General features: G+C 35.1%; 1 protein-coding gene across 4 annotated transcripts in view; it reads left to right on the forward strand.

The window, feature by feature from the left end:
- The window catches only part of NOX4 (NADPH oxidase 4), a 160784-nt gene extending 138113 nt beyond the window's left edge, over nucleotides 1-22671 (forward strand). For all 4 annotated transcript variants that reach the window (XM_088791522.1, XM_088791525.1, XM_088791523.1 and 1 more), the window contains exon 18: nucleotides 15034-22671. In XM_088791522.1, coding sequence (XP_088647648.1) covers nucleotides 15034-15154 — 121 coding nt within the window. In that variant the 3' untranslated portion in view covers nucleotides 15155-22671. The remainder of the gene's footprint in view (nucleotides 1-15033) is intronic.
- Nucleotides 22672-23341: the final 670 nt, after the last annotated feature.

Below are 23341 nucleotides of genomic sequence, written 5' to 3' on the forward strand. Positions count from 1 at the left end.
AATTTGACATGTGGCTAATGATCAAATAATATATTCCCAAGACATTACATGATATTTTTAAAGATGAGTTAGTAATGGGTTTACAAATTACAAAATCACTTAAACACTCAATTATCACTATCAAAGGAAAGACCAAGGCAGGGACCACCTCATGTATCTGTAAGCCCAAATAATTAAAATTTGGCTTAGAAATGGTGTATAAATTATTTACAAACTAGACTGTCCTCCCTACTTTTAAATTTGCATAGACACATACTATTATCAAATGGGTTTTCATTCCCATGACATACATCAAGTGATCATTGGAAAAGTTTTTCCAAATCACGTTGGCAAGCAAGGGAGCTCTACAAAGAGTTCTAACAATACATGCACTTCAAAATCAGATTTTTGTACCTTTTTACCAGGATGAATACATTTTTGTTTTTTAATCTCTTAGTTGTAATATGCAGTCTTGAAGCCAGGAATATTTCTAAACATGATTTTTCTTTCTTGGAAGCTACAATTCTATGAAGAACCTTAGCATTTTGGACTATGTATCTATGATCTGAAGAAATTACTACTGAAGGAAAGCATTTTTTTTAGGGCACAGAGTAGACAGCCCATTTGTCTTCTGTAAACATCACAGTGCAGAGCAATGGTCTACAAAAATCTGAAAGCATTTGAAACTTTATAGCCACTTACACATTTTAAAGTTGGCATGGAAATAGTTTCGTCATAAGGTCAAGTGCTGTAAAATCTGTAATTTGCAGACTTTGCAGAGATGTTGACATTTTATATTGCAGATGTTGACATATTGCAGATGTTGACATTTTAAAATTAATGTAACTATTTTAAACATATTTACTGGAATTTCAATCTCATAGTTTCTTGATAGCAACCTCATATATTGTAAATACACAAATAAGCTTTCATTAGCAGCTGGAAATTATACATAATTGAATTTGTATTTTCTAGTTGTACTTGTAGTTCTACTTAAACTTGTATTTCTATCCTTATTAACCTGCACAATTTTATCAAAATTCAATATATTTTTATATTTGAACTGATCCTATTTTTATTGCTAAACATATTTCTGCAATAAGAATATACATAAATTGATTTAATTTTTAAAATTTCCTGTGACCCCAAAGCTCCAGTGTTAATTTTATCTTCTGGGTTGAGTTATCATTACGATTATTAGTGTATAGTTGATTAATTGATAATTTAAAAAAGTATATTTTGGTAAATATGAAAAGGATGTTCGATTATAAATGAATGAGGCAGCTTATTAGAGTTTTATTTTTAAAGCCCCAACTCATGAATTCATGTATGAATATGATGTATTGAAAGAATTACTGATTCATCATGGCCCTTGGCTTTATCTTCAGAGATATTGCTTTAGGAATTATGGTATGGAGCCCCAGAATCAAATTTCAAAAGAAATGTAGCTACCTAAGAAATTCAGATTGCAGCCTTGTTTGAAACCACTTCTGTATTTCCCTTCCCTTGAAGAAGTAGTTTGAGGTTGAAGAGGAAAGCATTATTTAGAAGGCAGAGATCCTTTGTAATATTCAGGGCCCTAGTTAAAGATGAACTATAGAATTAAAAACAAAAATAAGTGAACCCTGTTTTGGTTATATTCCTTTCCCATCTTTCTCCAGTATCACCCACCTTTGACGTGATCATCTTCTACTCATCTAGGTCTTGCTATGCACTACGGACTCAGTCCTCTTGAATGACATTTAACTGACCTCTGACAAGCGTTCTTTTATCGGTTCTCATAGTATAGTGCTGAAAACTTTGATAGTTTTGGTTTCTTTGATTTTTCAAACCCCAAAACAGTAGAGGATAATTTACAGGAAATTAAACTGGGATTATTGGTTTCTTTGGTTATTTCTTCAGAATTCTCATTTGTTATACTGTTCATGATTTAAAGGGATTTTTCTGTGTTTATTTGGTTCATTTTCTTTCAACAGCAAAGCTGGTTTAAAACGAGCAAATGTGCACCACCTACTGTTGACGTGTCGTACAACACTTTCACTTTGTGTTGCTCTCAGCAGGCACCTGAAACACATTTTTTAAAGGATTTTTATGTAGCACTGTTTGAAAAACAATGGATCAACATCATAAGGGTTCATTAACTGTAAAAAAAGGTACCATTTAAATAGAAGTCTTCATTTCATATGTAAAATTTTAGTTAACCTCATGTACATAAATTACATAAAGAATATAGAGATAAGAATAGAGAAGAGAGGCATATAAATTAACTCACTTTTAATGCTCTATGTTGGGCTGCAATTTAATCTTTAGAAAGTGATTATTTATTAAACCAGTAGGTATTAGTTTAATGAACTATGCAGAATACAAATTTAAATTCGATTAAGCTCTTCTTGGCATGTACACACACACACCTATAAAAGTATGTAAGTACATGTACGTATACATATGTACTTATATATGCATATATACTTTTATAAGTATACAGAGTGTGCCAAAAAATGTGTACACATTTTAAGAAAGGAAAATTGTTACTATTAAAGTTAAATCTGTAATACTCAGTATATACCAATAACAAAAGATGAATACAAGTCACGTTTGACTTCTGCAATTACAAGAGGTGTTCAGAGTGGTTACCATCAGCGTCTAGACACTTTCGATTATGTCGAATTACTGCTTGAGCAACGTTGGAGCTAAGTGTCCACTTGTATACATTATTTTGGCACCACTGGTATACGTACTATGAATACATATATAAGTCATATACATTTATATAAGTACAGAACCATATGTATATATATATATGTACATGTTTAAAATATATATAATAAAAATAGAAAATTTAGTTTTTAACAAAAATTGAATGAATCTATAATATATAGTTCTTCAACATAATCTTTTTCAAATATACTATAGATTGTTCATGAATAATTTCCATCTAATTCTACTTCAGCAGTGTTCTAGAATATGGATAACATGACCATCACTATCCTGCTTATGGATATATAAGTTGCCTCTAGTCCTATACTGTTAGAAACAGTGCTATAGTAATTATCTTTGCCCATATCTTCTCATGCTCTTGTAAGAATATTACAGTACGTTAGGATCCTTGAAATGGAATTGCTGCATCAAAGGGTGTGCACATTTAGATACTGTCCTACCAAATCCAAAAGACTGAATTAATTTTATACTCAATTTACTTTGCATTTGTGCATGAGAGTGGTTCCTTTCTTGCATGGCTTTTTTAAATTCAGAATTTGAATTATGTGAAGGTATTACATGATTAACGAAAGTGAAGGAGGTTTTGAAGTCACCTTGCTTTCATCATTATTTTATAAATGAAGAAGCTATGACACCAAAAGGTAATGATTTGTCTAAAGCTGTGGTTAATGAGTCAGAATTCAACATTAACCCATACCTTCTGACTGTAAAGTGTAATGTGCTTTACAGCAGAGCATTTTCCCAAACAGAAAAAAGTGGCAATCTTATTTTGCCATGGCCCTTTTGGGGTCAATGAGGTGTTGCAAGAAACCATCATATTCACTATGTATGTTGCAGCAAAATGTTAATTGTAGTATACTGAAAGTGTCAACAACTAATTTTCCAAGAGCATAAAAAGATATTGTACATTTACTTTATAAGCCATTCAGTATTTAACAACCTGTCAGACAATTATGTATTATTACACCTAACCAAAATCCAGTTTCCTATTATTTTATAATAAAACGTGTATCAATCATCAGTTAATTGAACTTATGTATTATGCAAAGGGAGAAATAAAGGATTAACTTTATGTGGACTTCGGAACAGAAAATTACTACTCTGGGGTTTGGGGAAATGTCTGAGACTGTACGTTATGCTGCCTCGTGGTGTTTTAAAAACAGCACAAATTAAGAATACTTAGGTTTGGTCTCTCACATTTTCTCCAGTGTCTGTGGTTCATGATTCAAATCTTCTGGATCTGTAATACAAGAAATGAATAATCTCTAAGTAGTGAAAAAATTATCATTATATGACATTCCCATACTTACAAATCTGTATGGAAATCTAGTATTGGTATAATAGGAAAATATACACAAATATATCGAACATATATGAAGCTAGTTCTGTCTGCCCCCAAACAACATTCTCTGCTTAACATCTAAGTCTATCTCTACCCACCCTCAACAAAAGTTTTGGAGATAAATCTCCAGATAATTGTTTGATTGCAGCAACCTAATGTGAATTTAGTGTGAGTGATTATAATGATTAGTTGTAGATCTTAAAAATGTCCTAGGATTTCATTAAGGAAGCGAAAGTGACATTGGTCAACTCCTCAAATTATAAAAAGATCTCCTAAAGTTTAACTACTTAACAATTATTTGATTGAAAAATAAAATGTAAAAATAAAGAAATCATATATGGATGCTTTAAAAATAATGATTTTATTCTAAAATATTTAAGAGAAGCCTTTAGAAAATCTGATAAATTAGAAAAAAATAACTATAATTACCTATGAAAGACCCATTCACTATCCCTCTGACTTCGCACACAGCCATTACATTTCCACTGTCTCTATTCCTAATGCTGTACTCCACTTCTCTCTCTCTCTCTCTCTCTCTCTCTCTCTCTCTCTCTCTCTCTCTATATATATATATATATATATATATATATATATATATATATATATATATATATATATATAAAATTATAGTTGACATTCAGTATTGTTGAACTTCAGCTTCAAGTGTACAGTACAGTGATCAGGCATCTACATCATCCCTGAGGTGGTTTCCCTACTGAGACAAGTGTCCATTGGATACCCTACAAAATCTTTACAACATTATTGATTACATTCCCCAAATTGACTTTTGTTTCCCCGTGGCCATCTTGTGGTTACTGACTGTGCTTTCTAATCCCCTCACCTTCCACCTTTCTAATCCCCAACGCCCCTCCCATCTAGCAACACTCAGTATTTCCTCTATGTCTCTGAGACTGTTTCTGATTAGTCCATTCATTTATTCTTTCCTTTAGATTGCACATATAAGTGAGATCATATGGTATTTCTCTTTCTCTGTCTGACTTATTTCACTTAACCTAATGTTCTCTAGGTCCATCCATATTGTTGCAAATGGTAATATTTCCTTCTTCTTCATGACTGCATAGTACTCCATTGTATAAATGTACCACAGTTTCTTAATCCAATCATCTACTGATGGGCATTTCGGTTGTTTCCATGTCTTGCCTATTATGTATAGTGCTGCAGTAAACATAGGGGTGCATAAATTTTTTTGAATTAGAGTTTTGGATTTCTCCAGATAGATACCTAGAAGTGGAACTGCTGGGTCATTAAGTAGTCCCATTTTCAGATTTTTGAGATACCTCCATACTGATTTCCATAATGACTGCACCAATCTGCAATTCCACCAATAGTGCACCAGGGTTCCCTTTTCTCCACATCCTCAACAGTACTTGTTGTTTGTTGATTTATTGATGATAGCCATTTTGACTGGGGTGAGGTGGTATCTCATTGTGGTTTTTATTTGCATTTCTCTAATGATTAGTGAGGTTGAGCATTTTTTCATGTCTGTTTGCCATCTGTATGTCCTTTTTAGAAAAACGTCTCTTCATGTCCTCTGCCCATTTTTTAATTGGGTTGTTTGTTTTTTTGGAGTTGGGTTGAGTGAGTTTTTTATAAATTTGGGATGTTAACCCCTTATCAGACATATCATTGGCAAATATCTTCTCCCATTCAGTAGGATCCCTTTTTGTTTTATTGATGGTTTCCTTTGCTGTGAAAAAAACTTCTTAGTTTGATGCAATCCCACATGTTTATTTTTTCTCTTATTTTCCTTGCCCGAGGGGATATATTAGTAAAAATCTTACTCCGGGTAATGTCTGTAAGTTTCTTCCTATATTTTCTTCTAGGAATTTTATGGTTTCAGATCTTACATTTAAATCTTTAATCCATTTTGAAGTTATTCTTGTATATGGTGTAAGGAGGTGGTCCAGCTTCATTGTTTTGCATGTATCTGTCCAGGTTTCCCAGCACCATTTATTAAATAGACTGTCTTTATCCCACCATAAATTCTTGCTTCCATTTTTGTAGATTAAATGACCATATAGGCATGGATTTATTTCTGGGCTCTCTATTCTGTTCCATTGATCTATGTATTTGTTTTTATGCTAGTACCATGCTGTTTTGATTACTGTAGCCTTGTAGTATATAATTTGATGTCAGGTATCATTATACCTCCCACTTTATTCTTATTTCTCAAGATTGCCGAGGCTATCCAGAGTCTTTTATGGTTCCATATAAATTTTAGGATTATATGTTCTATTTCTGTGAAAAATGTCCTTGGTAGTTTGATAGGAGTTGCATTGAATTTGTATATTGCCTTAGGCAGTATGGACATTTTTAACAATATCAATTCTTCCTATCCATGAGCATGGTATGTGTTTCTATCTATTTGTATCTTCCTTAATTTCTCTCTTCAGTGTCTTATAATTTTCTGAGCACAGATCTTTTACTTCTTTGGTTAAATTTATTCCCAGGTATTTTATAGTCTTTGAAGCAATTGTAAATGAGACTGTTTTCTTAATTTCTCCCTCTGATATTTTATTATTGGTATATACAAGTGCAACTGATTTCTGTATATTAATTTTGTATCCTGCTACTTTACTAAATTAATTTATCAGTTCTAATAGTTTTTTGGTGAAGTCTTTAGGGTTCTCTATATATAGTATCATGTCATCTGCATATAATGACAATTTTACTTCCTCCTTACTAATTTGGGTGCCTTTTATTTCTTTTTCTTGTCTGATTGCTATGGCTAGAACTTCCAGAACTATGTTGAATAGAAGTGGAGAAAGTGGACAGCCTTGCCTTGTTCCTGATCTTAAAGGGAATAGTTTTAGCTTTTCCCAATTGAGTATGATATTAGCTGTGGGTTTATCATATATGGCCTTTATTATGTTGAGATATGATCCCTCTATTCCCACTTTCTTAAGGGTTTTTATCATAAATGGCTGCTGGATTTTGTCAACTGCTTTTTCTTCATCTATTGATATGATCATATGATTTTTGTTTTTCATTTTGTTAATGTGGTTTATCACATTAATTGATTTGTGGATGTTGAACTACGCTTGCATACCAGGAATGAATCCCACTTGATCATGGTGTATGATCTTTTTAATATATTGCTGAATTCTGTTCGCTAATATTTTGTTGAGGAATTTTGCATCTATGTTCATTAGAGATATCGGCCTGTAGTTTTCTTTTTTTGTAGTGTCTTTGTCTGATTTTATGATAGTGGCCTCATAAAAAGTGTTTGGGAGCCTTCCCTCCTTCTGGATTTTTTGGAATAGCTTGAGGAGAATAGGTGATAATTCTTTTTTGAATGTTTTGTAAAATTCACCTGTAAAGCCATCTGGTCCAGGGCGTTTTGTTTGTTGGGAGCTTGTTGATTACTGATTCAATTTCCCTGGTAGTAATCAGTCTATTCAGGTTTTCCATTTCTTCTTGAATGAGCCTTGGAAGGTTGTATACTTCTAGAAAATTGTCCATTTCTTCCAGGTTGTCTAATTTGTTGGCATATAGTTGCTCATAGTAATTTCTTAAATTTTTTTGTATTTCTGTGGTGTCTGTTGTCACTTCTCTTTCATTTCTGATTTTATTAATTTGGGTCCTCTCTCTCTCTCTCTCTCTCTTTCTCTCTCTCTCTCTCTATCTCTGTCTCTTTGATGAATCTGGCTAAAGGTTTGTCGATTTTGTTTATCTTCTCTAAAAAACAACTCTTGGATTCATCAATCTTTTGTCTTCTTTTTCTGGTTTCTATTTCATTTATTTCTGCTCTGATCCTTATTATCTCCTTCCTTGTACTCCCTTTGGGCTTATTTTGCTGTTCTTTTTCCAGATCCCTTAAGTGTGAAAATAAACAGTTGATTAGTGATTTTTCTTGTTTCTTTAGGTAGGCCTGCAGTGCTATGAATTTCCCTCTTAGGACTGCTTTCACTGTATGCCATAGATTTTGGGTCATCATGTTTTCATTTTTGTTTGTCTCGAGAAATCTTTTGATTTCTTTCTTGATCTCATGGTTGACCCATTCATTATTTAGTAACATGTTATTCAGCCTCCATGAATTGGTGTGTCTTCCAGTGTTTTTCCTGTAGTTGATTTCTAATTTCATAGCACAGTGGTCAGAGAAGACAATTGGTATGATTTCAGTTTTCTTAAATTTATCAAGACTTGTTTTGTGGCCTAACGTGCGGTCCATCTTGGAAAATGTTCCATGTGAGCTTGAGAAGAATGTGTATTCTGCAGCTTTGGGGTGAAATGTTCTGAAAATATTGATTAAATCCAACTGGTCCAATGTGTCATTTAAGGCTGTTGTTTCCATATTGATTTTCTGTCTGGAAGACCTGTCCCTTGTTGTCAGAGGTGTGTTGAAGTCCCCTACTATGATAGTGTTCCTGTTGATCTCTGTCTTTATGTCAGTCAATATCTGTTTTATATATTTAGGTGCTCCTATGTTGGTTGCATAGATGTTTACTAGGGTTATTTCCTCTTGCTGGATTGATCCCTTTATTATTATGTGGTGTCCATCTTGTCTTTAAATATATTCTTGATTTTAAAGTCCATTCTGTCAAATATAAGTATTGCAACTCCAGCTTTTTTCTCATTTCCATTTGCATGAAATATCTTACTCCAACCCTTCCCTTTCAGCCTGTGTGTGTCTTTTGATCTGAGGTGAGTCTCTTTTATACAGCATATACAAGGGTCTTGCTTTCTTACCCACTCAGCCACTCTATATCTTTTGATTGGAGCATATAATCCATTTACATTTAAAGTGATTATTGATAGGTACATAGTTACTGCCATTTTTTTATTTGTAGTTAGATTATTTTCATCTTTCTACTGTTTACAGAAGCCCTTTTAATATTTCTTGCAATGCTGGCTTCGTGGTAATAAATTCCATTAGCTTATTCTTTTCTGGGAAGCTCTTTATCTCTCCTTCAAATTTAAATGATAGCCTTGCTGTATAAAGCAATCTAGGTTGTAGGCCTTCATTTTCCATCACTTTGAGTACCTCCTGTCACTCCCTCCTGGTCTGCAATGTTTCTGTAGAAAAGTCATTTGATAGTCTTATGGGAGTTCCCTTGTATGTAACCAGCTGTCTTTCTCTTGCTGCTTTTAGGATTCTCTCTTAGTCTTTAACCTTTGCCATTTTAACTATAATGTGTCTTAGTGTGGATCTGTTTGGGTTTATCCTGGTTGGAACTCTCTGCACTTCCTGGGCTTGTGTGTCGGTTTCCTTTACCAGGTTAGGGAAGTTTTCGGACATTATTACTTCAAATATGTTCTCAATCCCTTGCTTCCTCTCTTCACCTTCTGGTATTCCTATGATGAGCATGTTGTTGCGCTTGATGTTATCCCAGAGGTCTCTTAAACCATCTTCATTGTTTTTTATTCTTTTTTCTTTTTGTTGTTCTGTTTGGCGATCTCTGCTAACTTGTCTTCTAAATCGCTGATTCTATCCTTTGCTTCATCTAACCTCCTGGTAATTCCTTCAAGTGAGTTCTTTATTTCAGTTATTGTATTATTTAGTTCTAACTGGTTGTTCTTTATCATTTTTCTATCCTTCTTTATGTCGTCATTAAGCTCCTTAAACATTCTTATCATCAGTGTTCTGAACTCTGTCTCTGATAGGTTGGTTACCTCTATTTTATTTGGTTCCATTTCTGGAGGTTTCCTCTGTTCTTTTATTTGGGACGTTTCTTTGTGTCCCCATTCTGGCTGACTCTCTGTGTTTGCTTCAATGTATTAGGTAGATCCCCTAGGGTTCTTGTTTTATGCTGAGTTATCTTGTGTAGTGACCTTTATATATGACTTGCACCACTTCCTCATTCTTCTTTGCAAATGCTCCAAAGGTGACTCTTGTGTTGTGTATATTGTCCTGTTAAAGTTGATCTTTAATTGCTTTTGGCTTGTTAGTAGGTGGGATTGACTCCTAGGCTGACTAGTTGTGAGACTTGGCTCTGCCCACAGTGGATGTTCTGCTGCCTAAGGGTTCACCACTCAAATGAGGCTTGGCCCCTATGGGCTCTTGTGCCTGTAGAGAATTCCCTCTGGGTGTGTCACCTGTAGGTCAAACTGGGTAATACTGTGGTTTGGTCTGGAGTTGGCCTCTGGGTGTGTTGAATCTTGTGCCTTTTGGGCTGGGCCCTTGTGTAGGGCAATTTCAGAACAAAGCAAATCACCAAGCACAACAACAACAACAAAGAAAAAACCAAATACACTCACATGTAAAAACAACAAATAACCCACACTCAACACAGGCAAAAATATCAAAAATACAAAAACGAAACAAAACAAAAAAAGCAACACCAGTCTTGGCTTAAGCCCACCAAGTATTCTCTAGGTTGTCCTCTGTTGTACCAAAGAGTCCTCTGCATCTTGTGCAGAGCCAGTCACCTGGTGCCCAGTGTGACCCTGGGACTACAGATTTAGATGAGTGGGGCTATGGGGTCTGGATGGTAGTTTTTACAAAGTCAGTGCAGTTTCTGCCCTTGCCTGCACATATGGTCACTGAGAGGAACACAGCCAGCCCTGTGCTTAGGTCTCCTGAGTCTTAGGGCACTTCTTCCGTGTGTGTGTGTGTGTGTGTCTGTGTGTGTGTGTGTGTGTGTGTGTGTGTGTGTGTGCGTGTGTGTGTGTGTCTGTAGGGCGGGAGATTTCTGAGCTGCTGAAAGCCCAGAGCTGTGTCTGCCACCTGCTGCTGACCCCTGGGTGTGTCACCCCAGTTGTAACTGCCGTGCTCTAGGCATGCCAGAAAAGGTGGGGACTGGGGATGGAGGAGTCTTCTCTTTCCCAGCCCAGCAGTGCCACACTTTTCCCTGGGTCAGAGCTGCAAGCTGGGTCTTTCCAGATCCTGAGTGCAATGGCTCCTCTGTAATCTGACACTACTCCTCAGTTCAAGGGCCAGCCTGAGTCTTTGGAAGGGTGGGGGAAGGATTGGGAGAGTGGGGGGAGGGGCCCGGGTGTGGTGTTTACATCCTTTGTCCCACCTAGGGCCCAGCTGGAGGTCTCAGCTGAGGTTACTGCCTCAAATGCTGAATATGCTGCTCTCTCGGCAGGAGAGATCAGCAGGGAAAGAGCCCACCTCCTGGCTCTTGTGGTCTCTGTTCTGTCCTGGGACCTCCTGCACCTCCATAGCGGTAGCCGCAGATGTGACCTCGGTCTCCACTCTGCTTCCTTCCCTCTTCTCCTGCTTGCCCAATTTGCCCACCTTCAAGTAATCCTCATTAGAGTCTCTTAGCTGTTTTGTGTGATGAGCAGAGAGTCCTTTGATGGGTTATAGATGTTCAATTTGTTGTAAGTTCCGAAGAAGAACTCAAGAAGACCACCTCGCTGCTGTCATTTCTGTGACGTCCCAGTTTCATTCTTTTACCTGCACATATCTAGTTTTCCAACACCATTTATTAAAGAGACTAACTTTTCCCCATTGAGTATTCTTTGATTCCCTTTGGTTGGGTTTAAGTCCAGCCGTTTACTATTGCTTTCTATTTATGTCATTTGTTCTTTCTTTTCTATTTTTTTCTCTCCTTTATATACCTTTTGTGGACTGAGTATTTTTTATGATTCCATTTGTTTCTCCTATATCGGCATACTATCCATACCTCTATATTTGCTTGCTTTTAGTGATTTCTTTAAGGCATCGTCTCCCAAACTGTATTCCTGGGAAGCATCCCCTGGGAATTGTTAGAAAAGAAAATTATTGAGCTCTATCCAAGATCTGCTAAACCAAAAGCTTTAGCAATGGAGCTCAGCTGTTTGCAGCCTTGAAGTCCCTCCGGTGATTCTGACGAAGCTGAAATCAGAGGCACATTGTTCTATAACAGGTTACAGTGTACATCATTAGCTCATCACAGTATATTTCAAATGACGTTACACCGCTTCATGCACTTTCATTCCCCATGCATCTCTCTGGCTCTTGTTCTTACTCATCTTTCTTCCACATATGCTATAAACTCCATAATGTATTGTTATTGCTTTTGTTTTAAACATTAATTATATTTTAAAGAAATCAAAAGTTAGACAAAATGTACATTATAGTTATTGACAGATTCATCATTTTGGTGCTCTTCATTCCTTTTGGGTAGATTTGTATTTCCCTCTGATTTTATTTTCCTACGTGAAGAATTATCTTTAGCACACCTTGTAGTGCTCGTTTGCTGGCAATGAATTTTCTCATCTTTTGTTTGAAAACTTTTATATTCTGTCTTCATTATTGAAAGTTATTTTTGTTTAATATAGAATTTGTTTGGTATAGATTAGTTGATGTTTTTGTTTTTTTATCTTTCGGTACTTTGAAGATATCACTTCATTGTCTTCTGACTTACATAATTTGTGACAAGAAGTCCATCTTTCATCTTTTGGTTATTATTTGCAATGTGTCTTTCCCTACCTCTGGCTGATTTTGTTTTTCTCTTTGTGACCGGCTTTCAGAGTTTTACTATAAATTGCCTTGGATGGTTTTGTGTGTATTCTCCTTGGGGTTCATTAGATTCTTGGATCTATGTGTTTGTTTTGTCAAATTTGGGGAAAAAAAGACAATTGTTTCTTAAATGTTTTTTTCTCTTTCCATTCTCTCTTCTCTCATGGTGGGACTACAGTTACATATATGTTAAACTAATTGACAATTTCTACTTAAGCCTTTAAAAAAATCTTCTATGTCTCTTCTCATCCTGTTGATGCTTACCTTTGAACATAGGAAGCATATTTCTCATCACCATTTCAATAACCATGTCTGATAATTCTATAATTTCTGTCATTCTGGGCCTTTTTCTATTGACTGATCTTTCTCCTTATATTAGTTTGCTAGTACTTCCATAATAACATCCCACAGACTGAGTGGATTAAACAATAGAAATGTATTTTCTAGCAGTTCTGGAGGCTAGAAGTCTAAGATCAAGATGCCAGCTGGGTTAATTTCCTCTGAGACACCCCCTACCCCCTTTGGCTTACAGATGATCATACTCTTTTTGCCTCTTCACATGGTATTTGTGTGTGTGTGTGTGTGTGTGTGTGTGTGTGTGTGTGTGTATCTCGTGTTTCTTTATATATCCATATTTTCTCTTCTTATAAAGACACTAGTCAGGTTGGAATAGGGTCCACACTAACAGCCTCATTTTCACTTAATCACACAATAAAGGTCCTGTTTCCAAATACAGCTACATTCTGAGGTACTGGTGGCTGGATATTCAGCATATGAATGGGGGCGGGAGGGGGACACAATTCAGCCCATAACACTCCTAGTTGTAAGTTATAGTTCATAATTTCTTGCTTTATACATTTCTGGTAATTTTTAATTCAATGCTGTAGATTTTGAAGTTTAGATATTAAATACCCAATTTTGATTTTCTCTTTTCAATATTGTTAGATTCATTTCTGGCCTGAAATATTGTTACTTGGGTTTAGTTTAAATTTTTTCAAGGCTTGCTGTGAAGCTTTCTTAGTATAGGTCTAGAACAGCCTTCCATCTACGGCTGATTTTACTAACATCCACTCTACCTTTTGCAAATAAGATGATAACTTTCTAGAACACTACCTATTGACCATGTATTATATACAGATCTTTTCATTCTGGCTTGTGGGAACATGAATCATTCACAGCCTTGTGTAAACTATGGACTTTGTTTGACTTACTGCTCCCTGGCAATTCTGGACCGAGATTCATGTGTGCGTGTTTCTTTTGTTTTCTCTCACACATGAGTAAATCAGTCAATTACTTGAGGATACTCCTCTCCAGATCTCCAGAGCTTCTTTTTGTGAATCTCTCTTCCCTTCCATGTCTCCTCCACAAATTTTAGTTACTTGGGCCTCCATGAATTCCATTGTCTCCTCAACTCAGTGACATCACTGATCTCCACGTGAGTTTCCCCAATTCTGTGCTGCAGCCTATAGCTTACCTTTAGGCACCAAGCAGAGACAGTTGCTGGACTCACTTTATTTTTTCTCTTTTCTCAGGGATCACTGTCCTGTTCTGCCTACTGTCCAGTATCAGAAAATACTTGTTTCGTACATCATTTTTTTCCTTGTTTTTTAATGCACAGGGTAAATCTATTTCCCCTTACTCCCTCATGACTGCCAGTGAAAGTTTTATTTTTGTGTTTCTGTGATTTATTTTTCAAGGTGAAAAATTTTTAATAAAGTCATTTTTCAGTATTTGTTATAAATGTTTGATACCCATTTAAATGGATTCACTTTTTTTTCAGCAACAATTATTCTCAGACAATAAGGACATACTGTATTTGTCTAAGATATATGAATTGTTAATCACTTTGATATACTGGGAATAATTCAAGAAACTCAACAAACTGTGGAGGAAGATCAATGTGAAATATTAGTCATTTTCTGGGATATACTCAGTCTAGTTGTTAGGGATATGTATAATTTATCTACTAAAATTGTATGTTAGCAAATAATAAAACCTGCTTGGCATTTGTTACAATTATTGCAGAGCATAAATATAACAGGAAACATATCTAGATTAACACGCTTTTTACTTCAATATGGATATAAATTAGTCACTTAAAATTATCCTTTCAAATTGGTAATAGCTTTCCTTTCTCTGCTCCTATTCATCACTGCCCATGAAAATCCATGAAATCTTTAGGAAAAAGCTATATAAAATATCTGTAAGAGAAGATTGACATGATCCGTTATGGCTGAACATCTACCAACGGCTGCTCTTCGTTTAGTTTCTGTCTTCACCAATGGCATGTAATGAAAAGGCTAAGGCAGACTGCTTACTCTCTGCCTGATAATAAGCAAATGTGTGCTCATAGGTGCATTGTTTGAATTACCTCGAATTCTAGTCTGAAAATCATGAGGTAAATAAAATATCTTCCAGGTGATCATTTACATTTTGAAATAATTGGACAGTTATTTTTAATATGCAAAGCAGCAAAAAATTAATGTTGTTAATACTTTACACATGCTCATCAAGCATACTTCTTGTCTTGTTCTCCCAAATTTTCCACCTGACTTTCTATTTCCTCCCTCTCCCTTCCCAGGAAAACAGTTGGAGTATTTTGCTGTGGACCCAGTTCAATTTCTAAGACTCTTCATAAACTGAGTAACCGAAGCAACTCATACGGGACAAGATTTGAATATAATAAAGAATCTTTCAGCTGAAAACCTTTGAGATGAACCAGGACTCCAAAGAAGGAATGAGTGCAATTGCTAAGACTTTGAAATTCAGCTGAATCAAACAGCTGTGTCACGCCAAAGGGTAGCAAGGTTTTCTTATTTATGATTATTTAAAATGGAAATGCAGAGAATGTGGCAAGATGACAGGTCACATTACACATTAAATCTGGAAACCGAAGAGGCCCTGAAGAATATTTGATGTGATGATTCACTTTTCAGTGCTAGAATTAAAGGAAAACTATTAGATTCACACTCTTGATTTTTATGGCTGATTCAAGAACTCCCCAGTGAGGAGCTGCACTTGCTCACTGTGAGGCTGATAGCCTGGGTCCTCTATAAATTGTTTTTGGTTGAACAAATGCAAGATTGAACAAAATTAAAAATTCATTGAAACTCAGATTACATTTTCTACATGAGTATAAACAGAGTAACTTTGATTTAGAAAAGCTCTAGGCAAATATGTTAGATGTTTGAAGATATAGCACAACACTCTGAATTGATACGGGTACTTAGTGTCAATATCTAATCTTCCTCACTACTGATGCTAATACCTCTACTTGATACCTGTCGACTTTATACTAAGTGAACCTTGTACAGATGTTGATATAGTATCTATTTTTATATATTTCTTTCTTTTTTTCCCTTCTGTCTTGAGAAATCTTCCCTTTCTTGGCATGCATTAGGCACAATGATTTAATCAGTCATTTTCACCCTCAACTTATTTAATCTATTACTGTTGCATAGTAATGAAGAAACTATCATTATTATAAATTATAAAGGGATATATAGACTGATAACTTTTTGCCCTTTTCATCATTGTGATCTCTATTATTTTGATTTACTTTTTTCCCCAGCATAATTTATCTTACTCTTTAGCCTCTTAAGGGCCTTTGTTTAATTTGCACTTGGAGACCAAAGGGCACCATGTCTGTCAGTAGTCACTGAGCAAGATGGAAGACCTCTCTTTTGTCACACATTGGTTTATGTTGGAGACATTGTAGTCACATTCCTAATGGGAAAGTGTAGTCACCTCCCTCACAGGAAACCTGTATTTTACTTTCTATACAAGATAAACACTTCCTTAGTTATTCAAATGTAAATTCAGAATCAAGAATACTATTGTTGTACCTTCTGATATTCTCAGTAGGGAATTATTGACTGTAGTCACTGTTGGGATTACTCTGTGTGATCCTATCAGTTTACGCTCCCTGGCCATTATACGTTTGGCTCCAGGAAAAAATCTACTTTACTACCTTAAGAATTAAGGCTTTTTTTTTTTTTTTTTTCAATAGTTTAGTGATTTTGTTTTATAGACATATATCATTTGCTATCAAATATAGAACATTGCTTACATCAGCAGCATAACTTGTCTTACCTTTGTTAAGATTTTTCATGATATAACTTGATAGATGCTACTGTCATTTTTTTGCTCTGATTCACCAATAACGATCAAGCATGTTAAACCATCTACCATTGAATGTTCACAAACACATTACTTACAGATATTTCATTCCTCTCTTTGGACTCCTTTAATCTCCCTCTGTGAAAGGAAGGTGAGTCAGATAAAGATATGGGAAGTGTGCAATGTTCCTGCAGCTTTATCTCTGAAGGCATATTTAATCACCAGTACATCTTGGCAACACTATCTAAATGAAAAAGAATTTTTGTGAGAACAAATAACGGAAAGAACTAGTAAAAAGAAACTTAGTTTAGTACAGGTTTGATGTGCAATACTGACCCTTTATTGGTCATAATTTATTTAAGTGATTATATTAATACACTTAATTTCAGTAAAACAGGTGGAAGAATTTTCAACAGAAGAGTGATCTTTCCAAGTATCTATTCTACATAGCAGATGCTATTCTGTATATTTTAAATTCCAGTTGATGTTCAAACATTAGGTGTTAACATAGGTAATTTTTGTTTCTGTAGGTAGGAATGAAACTAGGGTTTCAGAAGGCATGTATAAGAGAGCTTTGTTTTGTTTGAGGGATTCTTTCTAGCTAATTCTTGTCACACAGCTCTTAAAACAGTAATTTTAGTGGCAGTCAATGTTAAAATTGAAATGATATCCTTGAAATGTTTATTAGCTTACTTTACCTTGCAACAAATAAAGCAGACAGAGTTTCTTCTCCGGGTGATACAAGTTTCAGAATCATCATCTATGTTTGTGCCCAGTAGAATAAGCAGCCTTCTGGGGGGCTATCCATGTCACTGGCTAATGGCCTGACTATGGCTAATTGCTGCTCACCCGGGGATTTAGCTTTCTCATTTGGACCAGATCAGTAGTTAATTAATCTTTTCTAGGTAATGTATTTTTTGTGAGGACCTGATTAAAAGAGAATACTATGACACATGTACATATATTACAGACAAACTTGGGGGTTCACAAACAATCTCCAAAAGCAAGGAACGCTGTTTGAGAACTGCTGAACCAAATGATAATCATTATAGTTTTTATTTTTAATTCTACCTTTCTTTTCTTGGATTATTTGGAAGAAACTATCATTTCTTATAGGATTATACTAAGAAATTAACTCTGTGGACAAAGGAAAGAAAATTATCTTTGTATAACCCAAAACAAAGACTCCTATAGACTCTTCCATTGTTTTTAATCTTCTTGGGTACCTTGCTTTATACAAGGTAAGGCTGTGATTTTATATATAAATAACAATAAAAAAAGATTAATATGCACCCCCCCCACACACACAAACACATAAATTTGGGGCTTAATTTTTGCTTGATTTTAATTCGAGTTAAAAAGGAAATGATTGATAGTTTTGTCATGTAGTGACTTTAAATGCTAGTTGGGTGATTGTGATAGTACAGGCACTTAAAACAAAGAAATAAAAGCAATGTAGATACACTATAGGCTGAACTGATTGACTCCATGTACCTATATTATAACCCCCTAAATCAGTGTTTACTTGGAGCATTCCCAGCAGGTAATGGATTTAAATTATAAAGCATTGTTAAGAGGCTTGCTAGGGACCAGTCATTGTCATTTACAGGTAATGCTGGGCTGGAGAATGTTCATTATACTAGAGAGAAAAAAAATTAGGTAAAAACAATGTTTTTCTTTAAGTTATCTCAACCGAACAGTGATTGTCCTAAACCAATGAGACACATTTTTAATGGCTGCTTGTGATAAACAGTTCCCTTTTTCTATGCTATCTAGGACTCTTTCATATCCAGTTATATTACAGAAACAAAATACTGAAATTGGGAGTACTGTTATTTTGCAGTTGAGGAAAGTGAGGTCCAAGGGAAGATGGTAATTTGTTTCAAGTTGTTCATTGAGTTTGTCACAAAGTCAAAATGGGAGCTCAGCTTTCCGAATCTCTCTAGTTACTGAAAGGCTCTTTCCACCTCCCCGTGAAATATACATCTAATAAGACACATCTAGAACTGTTAGTTTGAATCTCCCTATAAACTCTAGTATTAAGGGGAAAATAAGGTACTGAGTGTTAATTCCAGGTTCAGAGCAGAAATTCACGCTTTTCTTCTCTATATATCTTCTGACTCTAAATTTGTTAGTCTTTTATATTTTGCCTTTTTGAATCTATTTTCAGATATCAGTTTTAAAATATGACAATTATGGTAAAGGAATTATGTTCTCCAATACTCCGTATTAGAAATATGTAATAGTATAGTTTCAAGGAAATTCTAATATAATTTTAAATTTAGGTTCTTAGACAAAACTCATAACTTCACCAGCCTTCTAACCACACAGGGAAATGTTATTAAAACAAATTGACTTTATTCTCTACTCACATGACCATAACATGCTTCTTGTTCAAGCAAAAAAGAGTCATTTTTTGTAATCGAGTGAGACAGGGAATAAATGAAATCAAGCAGAATGAGATCTGTATTTACTTTAACCACCACAGACAATAAGAACTCACAGTTTCCTTCCATCTAAATCTCCCCTCCATTACCCCAACTTCTTTATTCCATTCCGTAGTAGTCTAAAAAGAGTTGCAGTGATGTCAGAGATGACATTTTCTTAAGAAAAGAAGCAGAAGACTTCCGATATTTAGCAAAGAAGGGCCCATAAGAGAGAAGAGAAAATAAGGCCATGTGGATCATTTAAAGTATTTTGTGCTACAACAGACCAGTGACTTTTTAAAAGTGAATATACAGAATTTTTATTTTCCCTTAGCTTAAATTTTTATATTCTTGTTTATAAAATCTAGAAATAGATTTTTTCATTTATTTTACATTATACAAAATCACTAGTAAACTTATTGCAGAGTGTTATATTACAGTTTAAGAGTCTGTAGGGGCAAGAAATACCTCATAGGAGAAAAACTAGGAGGAAAAAAAGGGAAGCACAGAAAGAAAAATTATTTAACACATCAGGACATGATAATGCTTTTCTTTCCATTTGAGCAACTACTTAATAGATGTGCAGATGTGTGACAAAACTGGCTGTTACTCTGGTTTGGAAAAATGTAAAATAATGTGGTATTTGGGGTTTTTTTTTAGGGATCCTTTGACATTTTCTTTGCCACTAGAATCACAGCAGAAGTTTTTTCCTTTGTTCAGAATTGTAATCTTCTTTAAGAATTAGAGCTCTGATGAGCTGCAAGTTGACCTAGAGACAACCTCAACCTTTAGATGAGAACCAGCGCTGCATAAATGCTCTGATATATGTAGCATTTAGGAAGGGGAAGCTGTCATCCAATGATTCACATGCAACACATTAACATTCTGTCATTGCAAGGTCTTATTTTTCAGTTCTTATCCTTCTACCCAGGGAATGCAGCCTCCTTAAAAATGCAGCCACTGAGAAACAGATATTCTCTTTGTTGTATCATAACAGTGTATCTGTTCACCTATATCAGCACATTCATTCGAGCCTCGTTATCAATTTAGGATGACTGTATATTTCATTTTAGTGGTGAAAAATCTCCACGAGGCATCAAATGGGAGCTTTGCTTGCCTGCTAAGAAATATATGGCAGCCAACACATTGGCTAGGGAGAAAGCAGTTAAATCTTCTCTAGTTGAACCTTAAAGGAATGTAAAATACCTCCCACATATGTTAGACCATGACCTGAGTTGCACTCCACAGTCTGTGATTAGACGAGCGTCACAGCTTATTCTCCAGACTCCCAGGGACTCTCCAGTTCAGGAAAATAACAACTCTTGAGTCAGCTTGGCATCTTTATCCACATAACTGGGTGCCTATCAGGTGTAATCACATCTTTATTTAAAGGCGACAATTATCTGCTTACCAAATGGCCATACCCGGAAACTGTCTTTACTTTCTTCTCTTTTCCATAAAATTTGACTAAAATTTAGAGTTAGGAAAAGTAGAAATCACTTTAAAAAGTGGGAATTATTGGTGGCAGTTCTGTCCTACCCTGAGCATGTGCCGGTGTCATCATTTATCTAGCTTCCTCCAATGTGTGGAGTGAATAGGATCTTGGGGTAGAAACCGGAAGACTTGCAGTATTTACCCCTGAAAAGTATTAGACTACATACATAAAAATGGGAGTGATATCGGCCCCTGCTTAACTTACATGGATGTAATGGGGCAAGAATGTGGGGGAGAGGAGGAAAAAAGTAGTGTGGGTGAGAGGAGGAAAAGAGTGGTGAAGAAATAGAAATTTCCTGAGCAAATCTTCTTTAGTAGGTATTTTGAAAACACAGTAAAAAGAAAATACAGTTCTAAGAAAGTGAAAACGCAGGCTTTTATGAGTCACAGTCCATTGTAACTGAAAGAGTATTTAACTGCGCTTTCTGGGCAAGTAGAGAAGTACTCAGAGGCAAATCAGCACCACTGATCTGTTGTGAGATTCAGATAAGCAAAGTTGCCTGTTATGTCTAGTATAATGACCTTCTGAATTCCTCAACTAATTTTGGTCAGGCCCAATGTGGCGAGAAATAGCTAGCTGTATTGATCTATGACAATTGAGCTAGGAGTGGTTGGAGGGCGATATAACTTACCCTGATTATTTAAAATTTGATGAAGTAAAAAACAGCTGTTTATGAGACATCCTACTGAGTTTAAACCAAGGCCTGTATCTTAGAGCTAGAAATAATTCTATAAAAGAAAATAGCACTGCGTTGTAGCTACGTTTTTCCTACATGAAAAAAAAAAAGTATCTTTTTATTTTTTCTTACTCCTGCCAAAGATACTTTACATTATGTATGTTCATCAAACCCACATTATTTTGTAGATATTTATATTTAAATTATGTATGTGTGTGTGTGTGTGAGAGAGAGAGAGACAGAAAGAGAGAGAGAGATTATGCTGATTATGGTGGATTGGAAGCAAAATTGCCTGAATAAAAAGACATTCTGCAATAATGTGTAATGATGCTTTCCAGCTTTCATAATAAGCATTCAAAAGCTTGCAATTGGAAGAAGTGTAACCCTTCCATCAAAATGTGAGCCACTCAGCAATCCAGGTGTGGCGTTTAATTCTTGTCTGGCTAAATGGAAGTGTGAGTGTACAGTGCTGGAGAGGAAGCAGTAACACAGATTCAATACTTGTAAAGAGTTGGAAAAAAACACATTTATTTTTATGTGTAATTATATTGTTGTAAAGTTACAGCATGTTTGTAGAAAACCTTCATTGCTTTGGAACAGGCATAGTGTTTAAAAGTGACAAATAAAGGTTGGACAAATATACCCCTAAAATTCCTCTTAGAGTAAACTAATTGTGCACCACTGGCAATAAAAACCAAAAAAATTTCTCCAGGATTTTGAGAATGGTTTAGTGGTGTTTCACCCTAATGAAAGACCAAATGATCACACTAGTCTTACAGGTGAAGATATTAAACAAATAATACTTAAAAAATGTTCCTTTGAAAAGCTTTAAAACTTACAAGCATCTCAACACTTGTAACTTTCATTTCAGCAGGATGTATAATTCGGAATTATAGAATGCTAATCTCTAAATTTAATACACCAAATTTGGGATTTTGGTTTGATTTCTTGAGTATTACTTTCAAGTCTCATAACTGTCCATCAAAACATTGAATATTTGTACAATTTTAAGAATTCAAATTATACATATTTTTCTGCACAGATAATTAATAAAATGTAATATGCTCATTACGAAGTCTAAATGTTGAATTTTTATACTTGATCCTTAAAGGTTTCACATTTACCTAAACATTGAATGTACTGTAAATATTATATTTATACCCATATGTTAACTCCTGCTTAAAAGATTTTGTTTATTTTTTTCCAATATGTCACCATCTCTTTCTTTTTAAAATCTGTGAATTACACAAAATAAAGAATAATTGTAGAATAATTCACAGTTTTGTCTGACATGTACATAGATGGGATATGAGAAATTTGCCATATGCTCTGTCTTAGAGACCTGTGTTCTAGTACCATCTGAAAACTAGCTAGCTGTGTGATTTCCCCATCAGAAAAATGCAGACCAGAATTTTCTCTAAGATACGTTCCATTTTGTGATTCTGTGTTGGCTGTGAAACTATAATTTGATAGTAGACAGGTGAATAAAAATGCTTTAGTACACATGATTGTGATTACTTTCAGGTCTAAGATATACCTAGTAAGGTATACAAAACTGGAAAGCCTTCTTGCATCAGCAGGATGAAAAGATATTTGTGTCAGAGTAAAAGACATTATACTATCCGTGTTTCTAAATCTATGTTCTTTATAATAAATTACTGTTTATTGTTTTCTCTGATCTAAAAGTCATTCCTGGGTCAAATCAGATGCCACAGTGCTCTAATTTGTAGAGCTTTAAGAAGTGATGACTTGTTTGTAGCATTCAAGTATCACTATGTGGTACTGCATTGTCCTCTATCAATTTCTACCACATTGCCGTCCTTCAAGTGATTTACATTCAAAGAATCTGTTTTCCTGATATGGTGTCTTGCCGCCTCTCTTTTGCCAAACTGGCATGCATTCTGTAATTGGCTTTTCAGTAGGTCAAGTTGAAATGCATTTAAAAGGCAAGATTAGCAGTTATGTGCTTGCATTCCCTACGTGCATTATTTGCTTTGTGTCACAGTGGGGTCATGAGTGCATGCTTTAATAGCATTAGTGTTGTAAGAATACTCATTAACAGCAGCCAGTGAGGAAAGAACACAAAAGATATTTGGGAAAAAATGTTTTCTGGGTTGAGCAAATCAAGACTTGGATGCAAATTTCAATCTGAAGATTAACAAGTTCCTCTAAA

The sequence above is a fragment of the Rhinolophus sinicus genome, chromosome 14 (assembly GCF_057876585.1).
Source record: "Rhinolophus sinicus isolate RSI-liver-muscle chromosome 14, RSI-T2T, whole genome shotgun sequence".
Classification (NCBI taxonomy): Eukaryota; Metazoa; Chordata; class Mammalia; order Chiroptera; family Rhinolophidae; genus Rhinolophus; species Rhinolophus sinicus.